The sequence below is a fragment of the Bufo bufo genome, chromosome 5 (genome assembly GCF_905171765.1).
Source record: "Bufo bufo chromosome 5, aBufBuf1.1, whole genome shotgun sequence".
NCBI lineage: Eukaryota > Metazoa > Chordata > Amphibia > Anura > Bufonidae > Bufo > Bufo bufo.
In genome coordinates this window covers 368,491,524-368,508,030 of record NC_053393.1, presented here as the reverse complement: position 1 = coordinate 368,508,030, position 16,507 = coordinate 368,491,524, and the positions used below count along the sequence as shown (strand labels likewise).

At 44.8% G+C, this 16,507-nt stretch overlaps 1 protein-coding gene across 1 annotated transcript in view; it reads left to right on the top strand.

The window, feature by feature from the left end:
* Window positions 1-393: 393 nt before the first annotated feature.
* Window positions 394-16,507, top strand: part of DUSP22 (dual specificity phosphatase 22) — a 78,760-nt gene continuing 62,646 nt past the window's right edge. The window contains exons 1-2 of the mRNA XM_040431966.1: window positions 394-584; window positions 14,702-14,735. Of these exons, the coding sequence (XP_040287900.1) occupies window positions 564-584; window positions 14,702-14,735 (55 nt within the window). The 5' untranslated portion in view covers window positions 394-563. The remainder of the gene's footprint in view (window positions 585-14,701; window positions 14,736-16,507) is intronic.

Genomic DNA, 16,507 nt, shown 5'->3' with positions numbered 1-16,507 from the left:
CTGTGAGGGCCGCTCAAAAAGAACTATGGCGGAGATTTATCAAAAAATGGTGTAAAGGCAAATTGACTTAGTTGCCCATAGCAACCAATCAGATCCCACTTTTCATTTTTCAGAGCTTCTTTGCAAAATGAAAGGTGGCTCCTGATTGGTTGCTATAGGCAACTTTCGTTTTCAGCAGTATTCGTTTGCGGTGGCCTATTTGGAAAATGTTGAAAGGTGTGTGAAACAACCAAAGTGTGACCATGGCCCAATAGTTTTTATTCCCTTCTTCCAAGGATTTTCGGTCATTTTTGTGTCAGGTAGACTCTGTGAATGGCCGCGGGTGAAGGTGCAGCCAGCGACCAGCAGATGTCAGTAACGAGCCTCAGCCAGAGGACTGGGAGTGAGCAGAGGAGGAGGCAGTGCAAGGAAGGCGGGCCCGGCACGAGCTGCTCCAGCTGTTACTGACTGATCACTGACAAGTCCCTGAGCCAGGGAAACCGCAGCAGTCCTGATCCCGGGAGCGCCGGGCACACGTGTTCTAGCCGCGGAAAGGCTGCGTGTAGTGCGCTCCGGTCACAGCCATGGGTAATGGAATGAACAAGGTACAGTACTGCATGGCTTCTATCTGCTTGCTTCTGTCTGTCCTACACAGCGCGTCCATGAGAAGGCGGCCCCACCCTGTGGGAGATGGACTGGCAGCATCTCGGTCATGTAAATAGAAGGGCAGCAGCCATGACGAGCAGAGGTGACTACCTAGCATGCGGGCACTTCCCTGTCGTGGGGTCCTCCCTGCTGGTGACCTCACTCAGGGGTGTGACTTGCATGGCTTCCTGGGACTAGAACTTCTTGGTGTTTCCTGTTGAGATCCAGGCCAGTGGACTGGTTGTCCCCTTACAAGCCTCAATGTCCTCAGTGACAGGTGACCCATGTCTTCATCCTTCCATGGAGCCTGTACTATAAAACATAATGGGAAATTACATGACTAGCAATTCCCCAATGAACACACAGTCCTCTACATTGGTAAATCCTACAGTGTGGACCCCCCCCAGTGATGAACTCCTCACCTACAGGGTATCGGGTTCCACCGGCATGAAATCACCGGGACCATCCCTACAAACTATTAGTCCTCATGGGCATGACTATGGTTTGGGTCAGATGCAGACCCATTCACTTCAATGGGTCGGCACAAGATGCGGACAGCACACGTCCGTTCCGCGGCCCTCCAGAAAACAGAACGTGTCCTTTTCTTGCCCGTATCAATACAAGGATAGGACCGCACTATTGAGGGCTGGACGATCCGTTCTGCAAAATGTGGAACGCACACTGCTGGTATCCGTAATTTGCGGACCATAAAACAACAAAGGTTGTGTGCATGAGCCCTTATACAGATATTACATAAAAAATATTTGGGTGTTAGGCATTGACCCAAGAATGCTACTCCATGGATGAAAATGTCTCCAGTTCTGCACCACATTCACACTTGCAGGCGTTCTTCTAGCTCTTCGGAAGTTCCTGGTAGGTTTTCTTTGGTGAAGTTGTGGTTATGAGGCTACTTTCACATCTGCGTTTTTGCTGGCTTCCGTCATGATAATACAACCGGTTGTATTATCTCTAAAATAGCCATGACGTCACTAAAACTATTGTAAGTCAATTGGGGACAGATCTGACAAGAAAACGACAAAAGCGCATGGGAACGCAATGAAACGGAATACATTCTGGTGCACTCCGTTCCCTTCAGTTCAGTTTTGTCCCCATTGACAATGAATGGGGACAAAACTGAAGTGTTTTCCTCCTCTATTGAGACCCTATGACGGATCTCAATAGCGGAAAGGGAAAGCGCAGATTTGAAAGTAGCCTGACTCTGGCACGCGGCCCCTATAACGGTAAATTCAGATGTGGCGAAACAACACCATGGAACATCCTGCAGATTGCAGTGAATCCGGCGTTCATGTGTGGACTTTCCGGTAGGTTGTGCTGCGGTACAGATTTTCCCCTATACTGCCGTGAACATTGATGACTCTGTGCAGAATTTTTCAGCTACTGTACGTGCAGATGGGGTTATGAAAACTGCACCCACATGTATTGCACGCTAAGGGTCCATTCACACGTCCGCAAATGGGTTTGCATCTGTTCCGCAATATCGGGAACCGGGTGCAGACCTATTCATTCTCTATGGGGCCGGAAGAGATGCGGAGAGCACACCTGAACTTCCGGGCCACGGTTCCGCAAAAAAATAGAACATGTCCTATTCTTGTCCGCAATTGCAGACAAGAATAGGCAGTTCTATGGGGGGTGCCGGCTGGGTGTATTGCGGATCCGCTACGGACGTGTGAATGGACCCTAAGGCCGTGACTCAAAATCCCAAACTGCAACAAAACCGCATGTATAACAAGCGGTTTTTGCTGCAGAAAAGCCAGCAGATTCCCCCTCTCCAATTGCAAGGGAGAAGTCCACTGGATAAATTGACTTGCTGAGGATTTCAAATCCGCAATACCGCAACTTTTCTGCTGCAATTTTTTACTCAGCAGGTGGATGAGAATTTAGAAATGCTCATCTACTTTGCTGGTACTGTACAGCGCCAATCAGTCACGCCCGATCCCAGCCTGAACAAAGCCTCAAATTCCGCCGCACCTTAAAGGGGTTATCCCATGAATAATGTAAGAAATAAAAATCACATACTGTACTGCATGACAATCTCTTTCTAACAAACCTAGTACCAGCCCTGTACCTCACATTGATCCAGAGCTCTCCCCAATAGGTCTTCTAGATTTATTTCAGGCTGGTAGCTCGGAGGGGGGGGGGGGGGTGCTGGTTTGAGAAATGTAGAATATTTTTTTCGTGGGACAATTTTGTTTACACACAGTTGCTAAACTTTTTCCACTAACATCAGAAAAAAAATCTGCCATAATCCGTTGGACACTGTTTGTTAGGCAGCGTGTGTGCCCCGTGCTTGTATTGTGGGCGGAAAACAGCGGGCCCGCAGTATATGGGCATCGGCCGTGTGCACTCCGTACCACGGATGCAGACCCATTGACTTGAATGAGCCTGCAGTCCTCAAGAATACGGTGAAGAGCGGAGGCACGGATCGGAAGCCCATGGCAACACTACGAAGCGCTTCCTCAAGGTTTCTCTCGGTGCCTCCGCACCGCAAAAAAATAGAACATGTTCTATTTTTTGTGAGGTGCAGAACATATCTTGCAGATCGTGGCCCTATTCACGTGAATGGTACCCGTGCATTGCGGACTGCTGTTTGCGGTCTGCAGCATGGACACGGGGCACACATGCTTGTGTGCATGAACCCTTAGGCTGCATTCACACGACCGTGTTTTGGACCGGCAACAATGGGCACCAGCCATGTGCACACCACGGTGCAGATCCATTGACTTCCACGGGTATGCGATCTACAAGAGGCAGTGAAATATGGGCAGGTTCTGTGTTTTGTGGCGCAGAGGCACGGACCTGGAAGCCATTGAAGACAGTGGGTTGACACCATGATGCGGGGTGAGCATGGCCAGTGCCCATGGTTTGTGGTCTTCTACTGGGGTCACTTTTTTCAGCAGTATAGTATCTAGGGCATTGGGGAGCACAATGGGCACAGTATTGGGAGTGACAGCAGGATGGGGAGGTTGACGCGTCTGTGTATCAAACTCTGTAGAGACAAAATGTGGCTGAAAGAATTTGTCATGGTGGTCTGGGTCAAATGGAGGAGAAGAGGAAAGAGAAGGTCTACATGACAGAAGATGTTACTGGATGTAAGAGGTATGTGGTGCTGTATTCTCCTATATGTAGTGCTGACTTTTCAGTTTAGGAGCCAATGGCTCCTGGTTATTTTTTTTAGTCTGGAGCACTATGCCCTATCTTGGTGTACAATCAGCGCTGAATCCCATTGAAATTAATAGGAAGCAGAAAAAAGTCCAGGTGTTTTTGGTACAGATGTGCTTCAAAAACCTCAAGCTGAAAATTCAGCTTTGTATTGAGCCCATTGGTTAAAAAGCATGTAAAAAAAGCACGAAAAACCCTTTTCTTGCACTGAAAAGACATGTGGATTCCACGCTGATTTTTTTAAAGCGTGTTTTTCAAAATCAGTCGTGTGAACTGGCCCTAAGCTCTCTAGTGTTTAAAGATATGCCAACTTTATCAAACGCTGTAAATTTGGTGCAAGGTAAGGCAAGGCAGACTCAAGAAAAACTGACTTAAAAAGTTCCTCATGTGATAAATCCCCTGTCAAGAGCCCTAAAGTACAGAGGATGTAGTCACAGGAAGTGGATTTTAACCCACGGTACCTCAGACTCCCTGTAGACATTGCAGTTACCAAAAATACCTGCACGACTAAGTGGCAAGCAAGTTCCTGATGTATCTATTAGGACAAAAGCTAAAAAACGCTGTTGCTGTGTGTGTAAAAAATGAAAAAAAAAATGTTACACTCAGTCAGTGAACACCTTACCTGGTCTTATGCATGGCACATTGCATGTCGCATATGACATTCCCCCATCTTCCAGACCAGCCTCAAGTCAGTGGACTTTCTTTGCTTTTGAAAGGACAGATGGCCTGTGTCCTCACAGCATTTTAAAGGGAACCTGTCACCGGGATTTTGTTCATAGAGCTGAGGACATGGGTTGCTAGATCGCCGTTAGCACATCCGCAATACCCAGTCCCCATAGCTCTGTGTGCTTTTATTGTGTAAAAAAAAACAATTTGATACAGGACTCATCTCAGGGTAATTTGCATATGTATCAAATAGTTTTTTTTTTACACAATAAAAGCACACAGAGCTATGGGGACTGGGTATGGCGGATGTGCTAGCGGCCATCTAGCAACCCATGTCCTCAGCTCTATACACAAAATCCCGGTGACAGGTTCCCTTTAGAGGGGTTCACTGGGCTTCAGCCCCTGTGGAGGAAAGATTATTTCCTCTGTACTTGCCTTCCGTTGCACCCCTGATGCCGCATGTCCGCTGTGATTGGACTGGCTGCTGACTCTTCCACTTGGGTCCCGACCAGATGTATTCCCGAGTTTTTCTGTTCAGCTGCATCTGGACGGGACCCAAGAGAAGAGCCTACAGCCAGTCTGAGCGAAGCTGCACAGGGGGTGCTACAGAGGCATACGTACATGGAAAATCTTTCCTCCACAGGGTCTGAAGAACACCCCGGGGAACCCTTTAGGCCTCTTTCACACGAGGGTGGCGGATTGGCTCCGGATGCGTTCAGTGACACTCGCACCATTTTGCAAGCAAGTTTAGTCAGTTTTGTCTGCGATTGCGTTCAGTTTTTTCCGCGCGGGCGCAATGCGTTTTGAAGCGTTTTTTACGCACATGATAAAAAAACGGAAGGTTTACAAACAACATCTCCTAGCAACCATCAGTGAAAAATGCATTGCATCCGCATTTGCTTGCGGATGCAATGCGTTTTTCACTGAAGCCCCATTCACTTCTATGGGGCCAGGGCTGCATGAAAAAAAAACGCAGAATATAGAACATGCTGCGTTTTTCTCGCAACGCAGAACAGTTGCGTGAAAAAAAAATGCTCATGTACACAGACCCATTGAAATGAATGGGTCAGGATTCAGTGCGGGTGCTGTGTGTTCCCGTCACGCTTTGCACCCGCGCGGAAAACTCGCTCATGTGAACGGGGCCTTAAGATCTCGCTGCTTTTAATGTTTCAGTGGTCAGAAGTGTAGGTTAAAGCTCCTAGCCAAAATGCCAAATCGTTAACGCCCCCCCCCCCCCCCCCCCCAATATACCATTTAATAACTAACACTGGTGTTTTCTTAATGTGTCAGAAGGTCTTTTGGACCTCCACAGTCCTGGGAGCAACTGCTTCTTCTGCACTCTCTATAGCTAGCCCCTTCTTCGAGTGCATCACGTGCTACAATTGCTTGGTGTCCAGGTAACTTGAGTTAGTAATAATTGGTATCATGGTATTATAAGCATGGCATTAGTGGAGAGTTGGCACATCTCTGCAGCATGTATCATCAACCACTTGTGGTTATCGTATCCTCAACATTGACCTGCATGCTCGACGCAAAGGCAGAGTTGGTGAATGAAGCTTTTCTGCTTGGCATGGGTAAGCTGCTCCAGCTTTGTCTTCCCTAAGGAGTTTGATAGTACATTCCTTTTTCAACAGCTTGATGTCCTTACGCTCACTTGTAGCACCATGTGCTGCTTTAGCTTTTGTTGAAATACAATACTCTGCATACCCGGCCAAGCATGTTGAAAGCTGAGCTGCCCAACAGCTGAAGTACTGCCTGTAAGGGTACTTTCACACCAGCGTATTTGTTTTCCGGTATTGAGTTCCGTCACAGGGGCTCAATACTGGAAAAAAAACTGATGAGTTTTATCCTAATGCATTCTGAATGGAGATCATTTCGTTCAGGATGCATCAGTTCAGTCCCTCTTTTATGTTTTTTGGGCGGAGAAAATACCGCAGCATGCTGCAGTTTTCTCTCCGGCCAAAAATCCCGAACACATGCCGGATTCTGCCCCAAGTGTTCCGGCAAAACGATGTCAGACCCCCACTGATCAGACACTGATGACCTATCCAGGTTGTAAGGCATGCACTTGCCTAATAGAGGTGTTTATGTCTGTAGGGTAGTCCTTGTCATCTCTAGCCAGAGCTATTACAAAGGGAATTTCTGTCTCTAAAGAGCCCACAATGCCCTGGTCACTGCAGCTGGTTACCCTGTGGTCGGCTACATGTTATGGGACCCTTCGAATACATAAAGTGGGCAACACCTTTAAGTGTGTAAAAATAACTGCTTTCACATTGAAAATTATTCTGTACATTGGTTCCTTTAACAGTAAGCATAGTACCTTACCTGACTGTGGTGGCATTAAAACCCTAAGGCCTCTTTCCCACGGGCGCGATTTCTGCGCGGGTGCAATGCATGAGGAGAGGCGTGAGGCCCACTGAATCTGGACCCAATTAATTTCTATGGGGCTGTGCACATGAGCGGTGATATTCACGCATCACTTGTGCGTTGCGGGAAAATTGCAGCATTCTCTATTTTGTGCGTTTTTCACGCAACGCAGGCCCCATAGAAGTCAATGGGGCTGCATGAAAATCGCATCCGGAATGCAAGTGCTGATGCGGTGCGATTTTCACGCATGGTTGCTAGAAGATGATCGGGACCCGATCATTATTATTTTCCCTTATAACATGGTTATAAGGGAAAATAATACCATTCTTAATACAGAATGCATAGTAAAACAGCGCTGGGAGGGGTAAAAAAATAAAAAATAATATAGGTGAGTTAAATTATTATTATAATTTTTTTTTTTTAACCCCTCCAGCCCTATTGTACTATGCATTCTGTATTAAGAATGGTATTATTTTCCCTTTTATAACCATTATAATCTACACAACACCTAACCCAAACCCGAAATTCTGTGAAGAAGTTCGGGTGTGGGTACCAAACATGTTGATTTTTCCAAAAAATCGCCTATTTTCCCGCGACGCACCCGCATCTTATCCGGCCCAAATCCATGACGCCCGTGTGAAAGAGGCCTAACATATTTACTGTGCTTGAAAGACATGTAATACATGTGAAGGAAAGGCTGATCTTGGCACCACTAGGTCTACTCTGGAGCACATGTTAGTGGCACCCCATACAGAATGAAGGATCGTACAGATATGTGTAAACTGACTAGTCTAGAATACACAGATGACAAACTAAGGCCTCATTCACACGTCGGTGTTTCACGGATGTGTGCTGTGCAAGCTCTATTTTGTCCGTGTTCCCGGATCCCCGACGCCCATTATAGTCTATGGGTCCCTGAAAAACACGGATCATTAAGAAGAGATGCTTTTAAAATTATTTTTCAGCTATTCAGTGTCGGTGAAACACGGATGCAACACGGACAGCAAAAAACAGACCCACGGACCCAACACAGATCTGTCACGGGAGAAAACACGGATTAAACATGGTCCGTGTTACCACTGATCCAAAACTGACACTTCCATTATTTTCGTTGTTTTGCTCCTGACAGAACAGAACACCGGAAACCTACAATGGTGGTGTTAACCTAAGAAAGAAAGGGAAAAATATGAAGATTTAAAGCAGTTATTGTTAATACAAGAGAGAAAGGTGTGGAGGTGGGGGGATCGGCGCAATGTACTGTGTTGTAATATGCTCCTGCATTGTTACATAGGGAATGCAAGTAGGTACTAAAAGACAGGCTAGGAGAGGTGACGGGTCCTATTTAAAGAGGGAAATTAGATAGACGTTGGGGCAGATTAATCCATTTATGCCAGTTTCTATGTAGCCCTGCACAGATTTTCTAACACAAATGTACACAGTCGAGTCACATTATTATGACCACTTCATACACCGTCAGTGTGTAGCTCATGAAGGAAGTCGTGTGTGGTGAGCTGGCATGATGGGTATATAAGGTATGGGATAGGTGTCTGCACACACATCCCTTGCTGGTGCCACGGGTAAAAGGGGCGATTTATCAGAGATGGGGGGAAAAAAGGGATGATTATTGGTCTTTGGGCCAAGATTGGCGGTATTTCTTAAACTGCGCAGTTTGTGAACTGTTCACGTGCTGCTGTGGTGCGAAAAATGGCACCATTGTGAAAAAGTGACGTGGAAACTGCGGAACACCATGTGCAATTGACGTGAGAATTGGCTGGAAGAACATGACGTAGACTACCAAGTACTGCCCTGGATCCCTAATTCACCAGACTTGAACCCAGTTGAGCATCTGTGGGACCACCTCAATTGCTGTGTTCCCTCTATGGATCCTCACTCACGCCCCCTCCAGCAGCTGTGGGTTGCTCTGCAGTCAAAGTGGCTCCAGATACCTGTGAAAACCTACCAGGACCTTATTGAGTCACTCCCAGCCCCTCTAGCTGCTGTCTGTGCTGCACATGGCGGTTACTCTGGAAATTAGCTGGTCATTTAATGTGACTTGACTGTATACGTGCCAATTGCATATTTATATTAAAAGTAATATAAACTGAGCATAGGAAGAAGCCTTTTCCTTTTAAAAGATCACTGAGCTTTCCAAAAACTATTGATATGTCATAGCGACATATCAAAGGTTTTGATTAGAGGGGTCTGAGTGTCGAGACCCCCACTGATCGCTAGAACGAGTAGAGCAAAGCACTCATATAGTGCTCTCTCCCACCACTGTAGTAATTGGAATGGAGAAGGGCTTACAGACTTCTACTGACCATGTCCCTTGCCGTGAGGAGATAGAATTTGTTACATAAGCGCTTCTCTCTCCTCGTTCTAGTGGTCGGTGGGGGTCTCGGCGCTCTGACTCCAACTGTCACAACTACAGTTACGCGGTTTTGTAGGTTAGAGTTGACTATTTTTACTAGCGTACATTTTTGTTGTCATACTATAGAGTAAGTGATGAGGACACTTGGGGGCTATTTTTATATTCTGGTAGTCACTTAAAAATAGAACTGAGCTCCACCTTTAGTGCTCCAGTTTTCTCTAAATGTGAAGTGACATTAGGTTAAAACACATTCCTAGCATGGGTCTCTGGAGCAGCTATGTACAGACTGAAAGGAACGCCCCAGTGATTTTATTTTATTATTATTATTATTATTATTTTTTCCTACATAGTGCAACATAAGCTATTATTAAATGGGTTACCCCAATATTTAAAGGGGTTATCTGAGACTGGAAATGCCCCCCCTATGCCCGGGCCCCTCACACTGATTCCACTTACCTGGCTCCCCACTCCCTGCGCCCCTCCTGGTCCCCATGTGGCGGCCACTGCTTCTCCCCGTGCGCAGATGAAAACATCTGGGCAGCCAATGGCGGACAGGGACGAGCCTCCATAGCCTCACCTGCCATTATAGAGAGTCTCTTCCCCATCACCGCCCCCTTTCCCCCCCCCCCCCACATTGAATGTTTTCATCTGTGCACGGGAAGAAGCAGTGGCGGCCGTGCGGGGACCAGGAGCAGTGCTGGGAGCCAGGTAAGTAGAATCGTGTGAGGAGCGTTTGGGGCGGCATTTCCAGCCTTGGATAATCCCTGTAAAGGGGTTATATAAACTATAAAACATGCCCCTCATATAGATTATACTTACACTGGTCCCCACATGGCCGCCGCTGCATCTCCCCATCCGGTGATGAGGGGGGCCCATCAGTACTTCAGTCCCAGAGAACCCCCAGAAATGCGTTTTAATGACTGATCTGTCAGATAAGCTGTCTGGACATTTTTTTTTACGCTGAACATAACAGAGCAGCCAGCAATGTATGTGAAAACATGAAGGTGAAGAATTTTTAATGAAGACCTATTGGGAAAAAAAATGTTTTGACACCAATATATTTACAATGTAAGAGGAAAATGCATTTCAAGGATGTCCATAGCCAATAAAGTCATCACTGCCTGTGTGTCTGGTCTGGAGTGCGGTGAAGCTTGTGACACAGGGTCCACAGACTGTAGTGCAGGACCTTGTAGATGTGTCTCCTCTGACAGTTGTGTGGTGGCGACACACCTTGCTAACACTACACCGACACCCTGTGCATACAGGACAGAAACGTGAGAAATACCTGCTCAGCAAAGTGAGGTGTCGCAGTAAATAGTTAAACCCCATGAGATGATTTCATACTTCTGGTTGATGCTGCCTAGTCACTATGATGTGTAGTTCTGAAAATAGTCTTCTCGGTGTCACCGCGCAGTTAATCACATATGCCGTCTGGCATATTTAAAAGCATTCCTCCCTTGTATGTTGATCTGGTTGTGAGGATACTAAATCGTTGCTACGGCTAGAGGAAGCCTTCGGCCATGGTGGATGCCCATTTATTTATAATCGGAGACACAAAGAAACATTTAGCATTTTTCTCGCAGTGCAGGATTTGCCTGCTACGGCATCACAAGTTTATGCAAAAGAATTTTAAGCTTTTTGGAAAATTATTTCGCATTTTGTGACCAAAGAAAGTACAGTAAAACGACATGAAATGCATCCACTGCTACTGGTAATAAAGGCTTATTTAATATTGGGATAATAAAATGCGTAAGGTCTTCATGCACACGACCGTATTTTGCATCCGAGTCAGAACCGCATTTTTTGCAGATGGCACATGGATCCATTAATTTCTATGGGTCTGCAAAAAAAGGTAATCAGTGTTCTTTCCGCATCCATATGTCCGTTCTGCAAATTATAGAACATGCCCTGTTTACATTGTGGAGGAGAATAGACCTTTCTATTGATGGTAGTGAATGCACATGGAAGGTATCTATATTTTGTGGATCAGTGGTTTTCGGATCAAAATACAGATACGGTTGTGCGCATGAGGCCTCAGAAAGCAACATGTAACACGGTGATGAGGCTTAAGCGAATCGAGCTTCAGATCATAGGTCCAAAGTCGATTTGTTCAAAAACCGTTGTGGTTAACCCCTTCAGGACCCTGCCATTTTTCACCTTAAGGACCAGGCCAGAAAATTTGACGTGTCACTTTATGTGGTAATAACTTTGGAACGCTTTTACTTATCCAAACCATTCTGGGTTTGTGCTCTCGTGACACATTGTACTTCATGATGGTGGTAAATTTCAGTCAAAACGTTAGAAGGCTTAGAAGTTTAGAAGCAAGTCTTGAAATTTTTTAAAAAATTTCCCAAACCCACTTTTTAAGGACCAGTTCAGGTCTGAAGTCACTTTGGGTAGGCTTGCATGATAGAAACCACCCAAAAATGGGTGGTTCCCTATTTTAGAAACTACACCCCTCAAGGTATTCAGGCAGTGCGGGGATCCGATAGGGAAGCGGAGGGCTCCTGTACCCTCCGCAAACCCAGTGCATGCTGCGGTCAGCTTTGAATGCAGCATATAAGGGGTTAATACGCCGGCATCAGTGTTTTTCACCGATGCCGGCATATGCAGCAAGGGTCTGGCTGTCAGTGACTGCCGGACCCCTGCCGCTGATCGGGCTGGCGCAGCACCTGCACCCGCCCGATCTCCCCGCCGTACATGTACGGCACTGGTCCTTAAAACACGTCCACCAGCGCCGTACATGTATGGCGCGGGTCCTTAAGGGGTTTATGCTGTTTCCATACAGCATTAAAATGTATTGGCTCTGTGGAGCCAAACTTCATCTCGCCTGAAGTTTTGTGAAACTTCGGTGAATGACTCCAGTATTCCTTTCTGCGTATTTAAAAACAATTTAAATTAAAAAAAAAGTCTGTCTAGAAAGTGTCACAAATTGGTGCAGCTGTTGGTGTACGGTAGTCTTCAAGTCATGCCACAGATATTCAGCTGGATGGATAGGCTTTAACTGCGGTAAGCTATTACAAGACATTTAACCCTTTCATGACACAGCGATTTTCAGTTTTTGTGTTTTCGTTTTTCGTTCCCTGCCTTCCCAGAGCCATAACTTTTTTTTATTTTATTTTTTTTTATTATTTTTCCTTTCACATAGCTTTATGAGGGCTTGTTTTTTGCTGGACAAGTTGTACTTTCTAATGCCACCATTTAACATTTAATATTGTAGAGGATGTAGTGGGAAGCGGAAAGAAATTTGAAATGTGGTGGAATCGAAAAAAAAAAAAAGCTATTCCGCCATGGTTTTACATATTTTTTTTTTTTTTTTTTTTTTTTTAGGGCGTTCACTATGCAGTAAAACTGACTTGTGCTCTTCATTCTTCAAGTCAGTACGGTTACGACGATACTACATATGTATGGTTTCTTGCGTTTTAAAAAAATATATAAACTGTTGAAAAATTTTATAATTTTTTTTTCATTGCCATATTCTGACCCCCATAACATTTTTATAGTTGTCTTTTTGTGGAACGATCTGTAGTCTTGAAGTAGTTTTGATTAATACCATTTTGGGGTGTGCATGACATTTTGCTCACTTTTTATGCAATTTTCTTGGGAGATAAAGTGATTAAAAAATGGCGAATTGGACATTTTTTTTTTCCCGTTGCACCATTCACCATATGGGATAACTTTTTTATATTTTATTACAGGTGTTTTTGCACATGACGATGCCCATGATGTTATTTTTTTATTGTTTATTTTTATTTTGGAGAAAGGAGGTTGATTTGAATTTGAACTATTTTTGTTAGGTACCCAAGTGGACATCAGATTGCAACTTGTACAGAATAATGGAATTTGCTCCATTACTCTCTAAAGATATCGTTATATCCTAGTTCAGTGCTGCCACCTGCTGGCCTGAACTGGACTATACTAATTATGTAAGCCTAGTACAGACTCTGGCTCATTATTATAACCGGGCGCTTTCCCTGATCTCCGCTGGGGGAAAGTGCGCCTGACCTGGGTTTTAGCCCTCTCAGATGCTGTGATCACATTTAACCACGGCATCTAAGAGGTTAACGTTAGGTGTGGGTGTCTGCTGTATGAGCGCGCGCCATCTTTAAATACACAGCATCCACCGTACATGTACAGTGGATGTCAGGAAGGGGTTAAATCACTCCAGCGTAGTTTTACAGCATGTTTTGGGTCATTGTCCTGCTGGAAGGTGAATCTTCGTCCCAGTCTCAGGTTTCTGGCAGATTGAAGCAGCTTTTCCTGAAGAATTGGCCAGTATTTTCTTCCGTCAATCATTCCTTTCTGTTGTTTTTTTTATTTCATTCCGCTGTAAGGGTACTTTCACACTTGCGTTTTTCCTTTCCGGCACTGAGTCCCGTCAAAGGGGCTCAATGCCGGAAAAGAACTGATCAGTTTCATCCCCATGCATTCTGAATGGAGAGAAATCCATTCAGGATGTCTTTAGTTCAGACACTAAACGCCGTTTTAGACGGAGGAAATACCGCAGCATGCTGCGGTATTATCTCCGTCCAAAATGCCTGATCAGTTGCCAGAATGCCGGATCCGGCATTAATTTACATTGACGTGTATTAGTGCCAGATCCGGCATTAGGAAACGCCTGAAGGACGGATAAATCCTTCCGGTCTGCGCATGTAAAAAAAATACAAGATGGATCCGTTCTTGCAATGCATATGTGAGACGGATCCGTCTCTCAAATGCTTTCAGTCACATCCAGATCGGCAGATCCGGCAGGCAGTTCCGACGACAATTGTGAAAGTAGCCTAACAATGTGGACTTTTTTGTCAGGTCCGTTACATAAAATCTTAAAGAGAATCCATTTCAGTCCCAGGTTGCAATGCAACAAAACAGGAAAAACACCACGGGGTAGAATACTATGGCTACTACTACTACTACTGTCTGACCTTTCCAGACATGCCTTTCTCTTTGTTTCTGTTTTAGATCTTTAAAGTGACTTTCCTGGAGTCATTCTGTTTGTGTGATTTCATATACATGTGAAAGTATTGCCCTGGTTTTCAGGTATCAGACTGGCAGGGAACGGTGACTCGACAAACATAAACCTCTTAATTTTCAGTTTGGTTACTCGCAGACTAGCCCGTACTTGGCTATGCCCACGCAGATATGATTGTGGATTTGAAAGCGCAGAGGGTTAAACTTGTCCCACGATTAAATATCACTCTTTGCTTTGTTAGATCATGGAGAATATAACCGTTTTCTAACTGGAATCCCTTACAACAATGCTCCTGTATATACCGTAGACACGCTATGATGCCCCCTTACCTGCTTTTGGGTCTTCAGATACAGCTTCTTCCCATCTCTACTGAAGATCTGAGGAGGATAGCGTGATCTAACAGAAATATAATATCTAATTGTGGGGTAACCCCTTTATATTCGTGCAGCCTCGTCTTTTATATGTTGCCATGTAGTATTTGCTTTGTATCCTGGATTAATGTGCTTTTTTTTTTTTATTTTTTACAGATTCTTCCTGGGTTATTCATTGGTAATTTTAAAGGTATGTTCACATGTTACTACTTTTATGTATGTAGTGTTTACCAGTTGTTAAATATTGTCGATTCTTTTTTCCAGCCTGTTTATATGTAGCATTATAGACTCTCACACAGTGGGTTGTCTCAGATGGAGTACACCAGGAAAGCCTGTGGCTGCCCACACTTATTCAATAGCTGTCAGTCTAACGATTGTTTGGCCGGCAGCTATCTCACCCTCCTCTCTCCAGACTTCTCCATGTGCATACAGCTCGGCCAAACATGTCTGTGTATGCTATAGGGAGAGTGAAGAAAGCTACTGACAGGCCATTCTGGAGAACAAAAGGATCGTACAAACATATTGATTTTTGCCCAATCCTTGTCTCCCTTGACACTATCTGTCAGGGGAGCTCCCCATACAAATGAGTGTGTCTACCGTTCTCAATGGGTTCGTCCAAGAAAAGTATAATGCGTATGACCAGCCTGTACGGTTTAATGAGAACCAGTTGAGTTATTGACCCAGGAACCCACCGCTGCAAGGCACCAGCGCTAACCACTGAGCTATACTATAGAGTTTTAATTAAACTCTTTGTGTAACCAGTGATATCTTGTTGCATAGAAATGTGGACTAAAACTTTGGCAGACCTACCGTACCTCCACTGACTTCTACATGACCAAAGTGCCCCTCATTAAAGCCTCATTCACACGTCCATGTTTTGGTCAGTGATTGTGAGCCAAAACCAGGATTGGAGCCTCCACAAACATGAAGTATAAGGGAAAGATCTGCACCTGTTCTGTGTTTAGAGCCGTGCCTGGTTTTGGCTCAAAATCACTGATGGAAATCACTAATCAAACATTGTCTGTGTGAATGAGGCTCATTTAACCTTCAAACCAAACTTCAAGTATCCAATTTTTCTTTAAAGGGTGACTGAGCTTTCACAAAACTCTTGATAGGAGCATATCAAAGGTTCCGTTTTTTGGAGCGGGTTTAAGTGCTGAGACCTCCACCAATCACTGGAACAAAGTGAGAGAAACGCTTTTGTAGCGAATGCTCTCTCCTCGCTGCAGGAAAGGAAATGAGACGGACAAAGTAGAAAGTCCATCGGCCTGCCTTGCTTTAATCTCCTGCAGCAAGCAGAGAACATAGAAATGAATAAAGCAGTGGGCCAAGGACCCCCATTCTCAGGATTGCTGGAGGTCCCGGTGGTTGGACCCTCCCCCTCCACTTCTTGTGGTTGAATCACTTTAATTTGAGCACTGCTATTAGTAATGCATTGGTGAAGGAGCAGCAGAGGCCATCAACAATCTATAGACTGCTGTTTTTGGCAGTCTAACTATGGAGCTTACTATTATAAAGTGGTTTGTAGGTTATTGACCTGATACAATAAAGAATCATGGAATTTCCCGTGTCCATTTCTAAAAAATACTGTATATTAGAGAATACTATAATTTGTTAATAATGTCGATCTCTCGATGTATACTTTCAAAGTACCGTAAATATGTGCTGGCCCATGTCTGAATGTTTTTGGTCTGGCATATATTCCTTTTGACTGTTTTGTTTTTTAATACGGTAAATCTAATATATTTCCTTCTTTCTTCCTACCATTCAGAACTGGGCAGCTAGAATAGCTATAAATATCAGACTGCGCCATACGTGAAGACAGCCCAGGATGTAGTAATACTTGGCAAACCTGTTCCTCATGTAGCTCTTACACCAGGCGTGGAGTATAATTTTAGTCATAAATTCAGTCAGTGTTAATTCCACCTATCATCATGAGCCTCAAAAAGCCTGTCCGTGTAA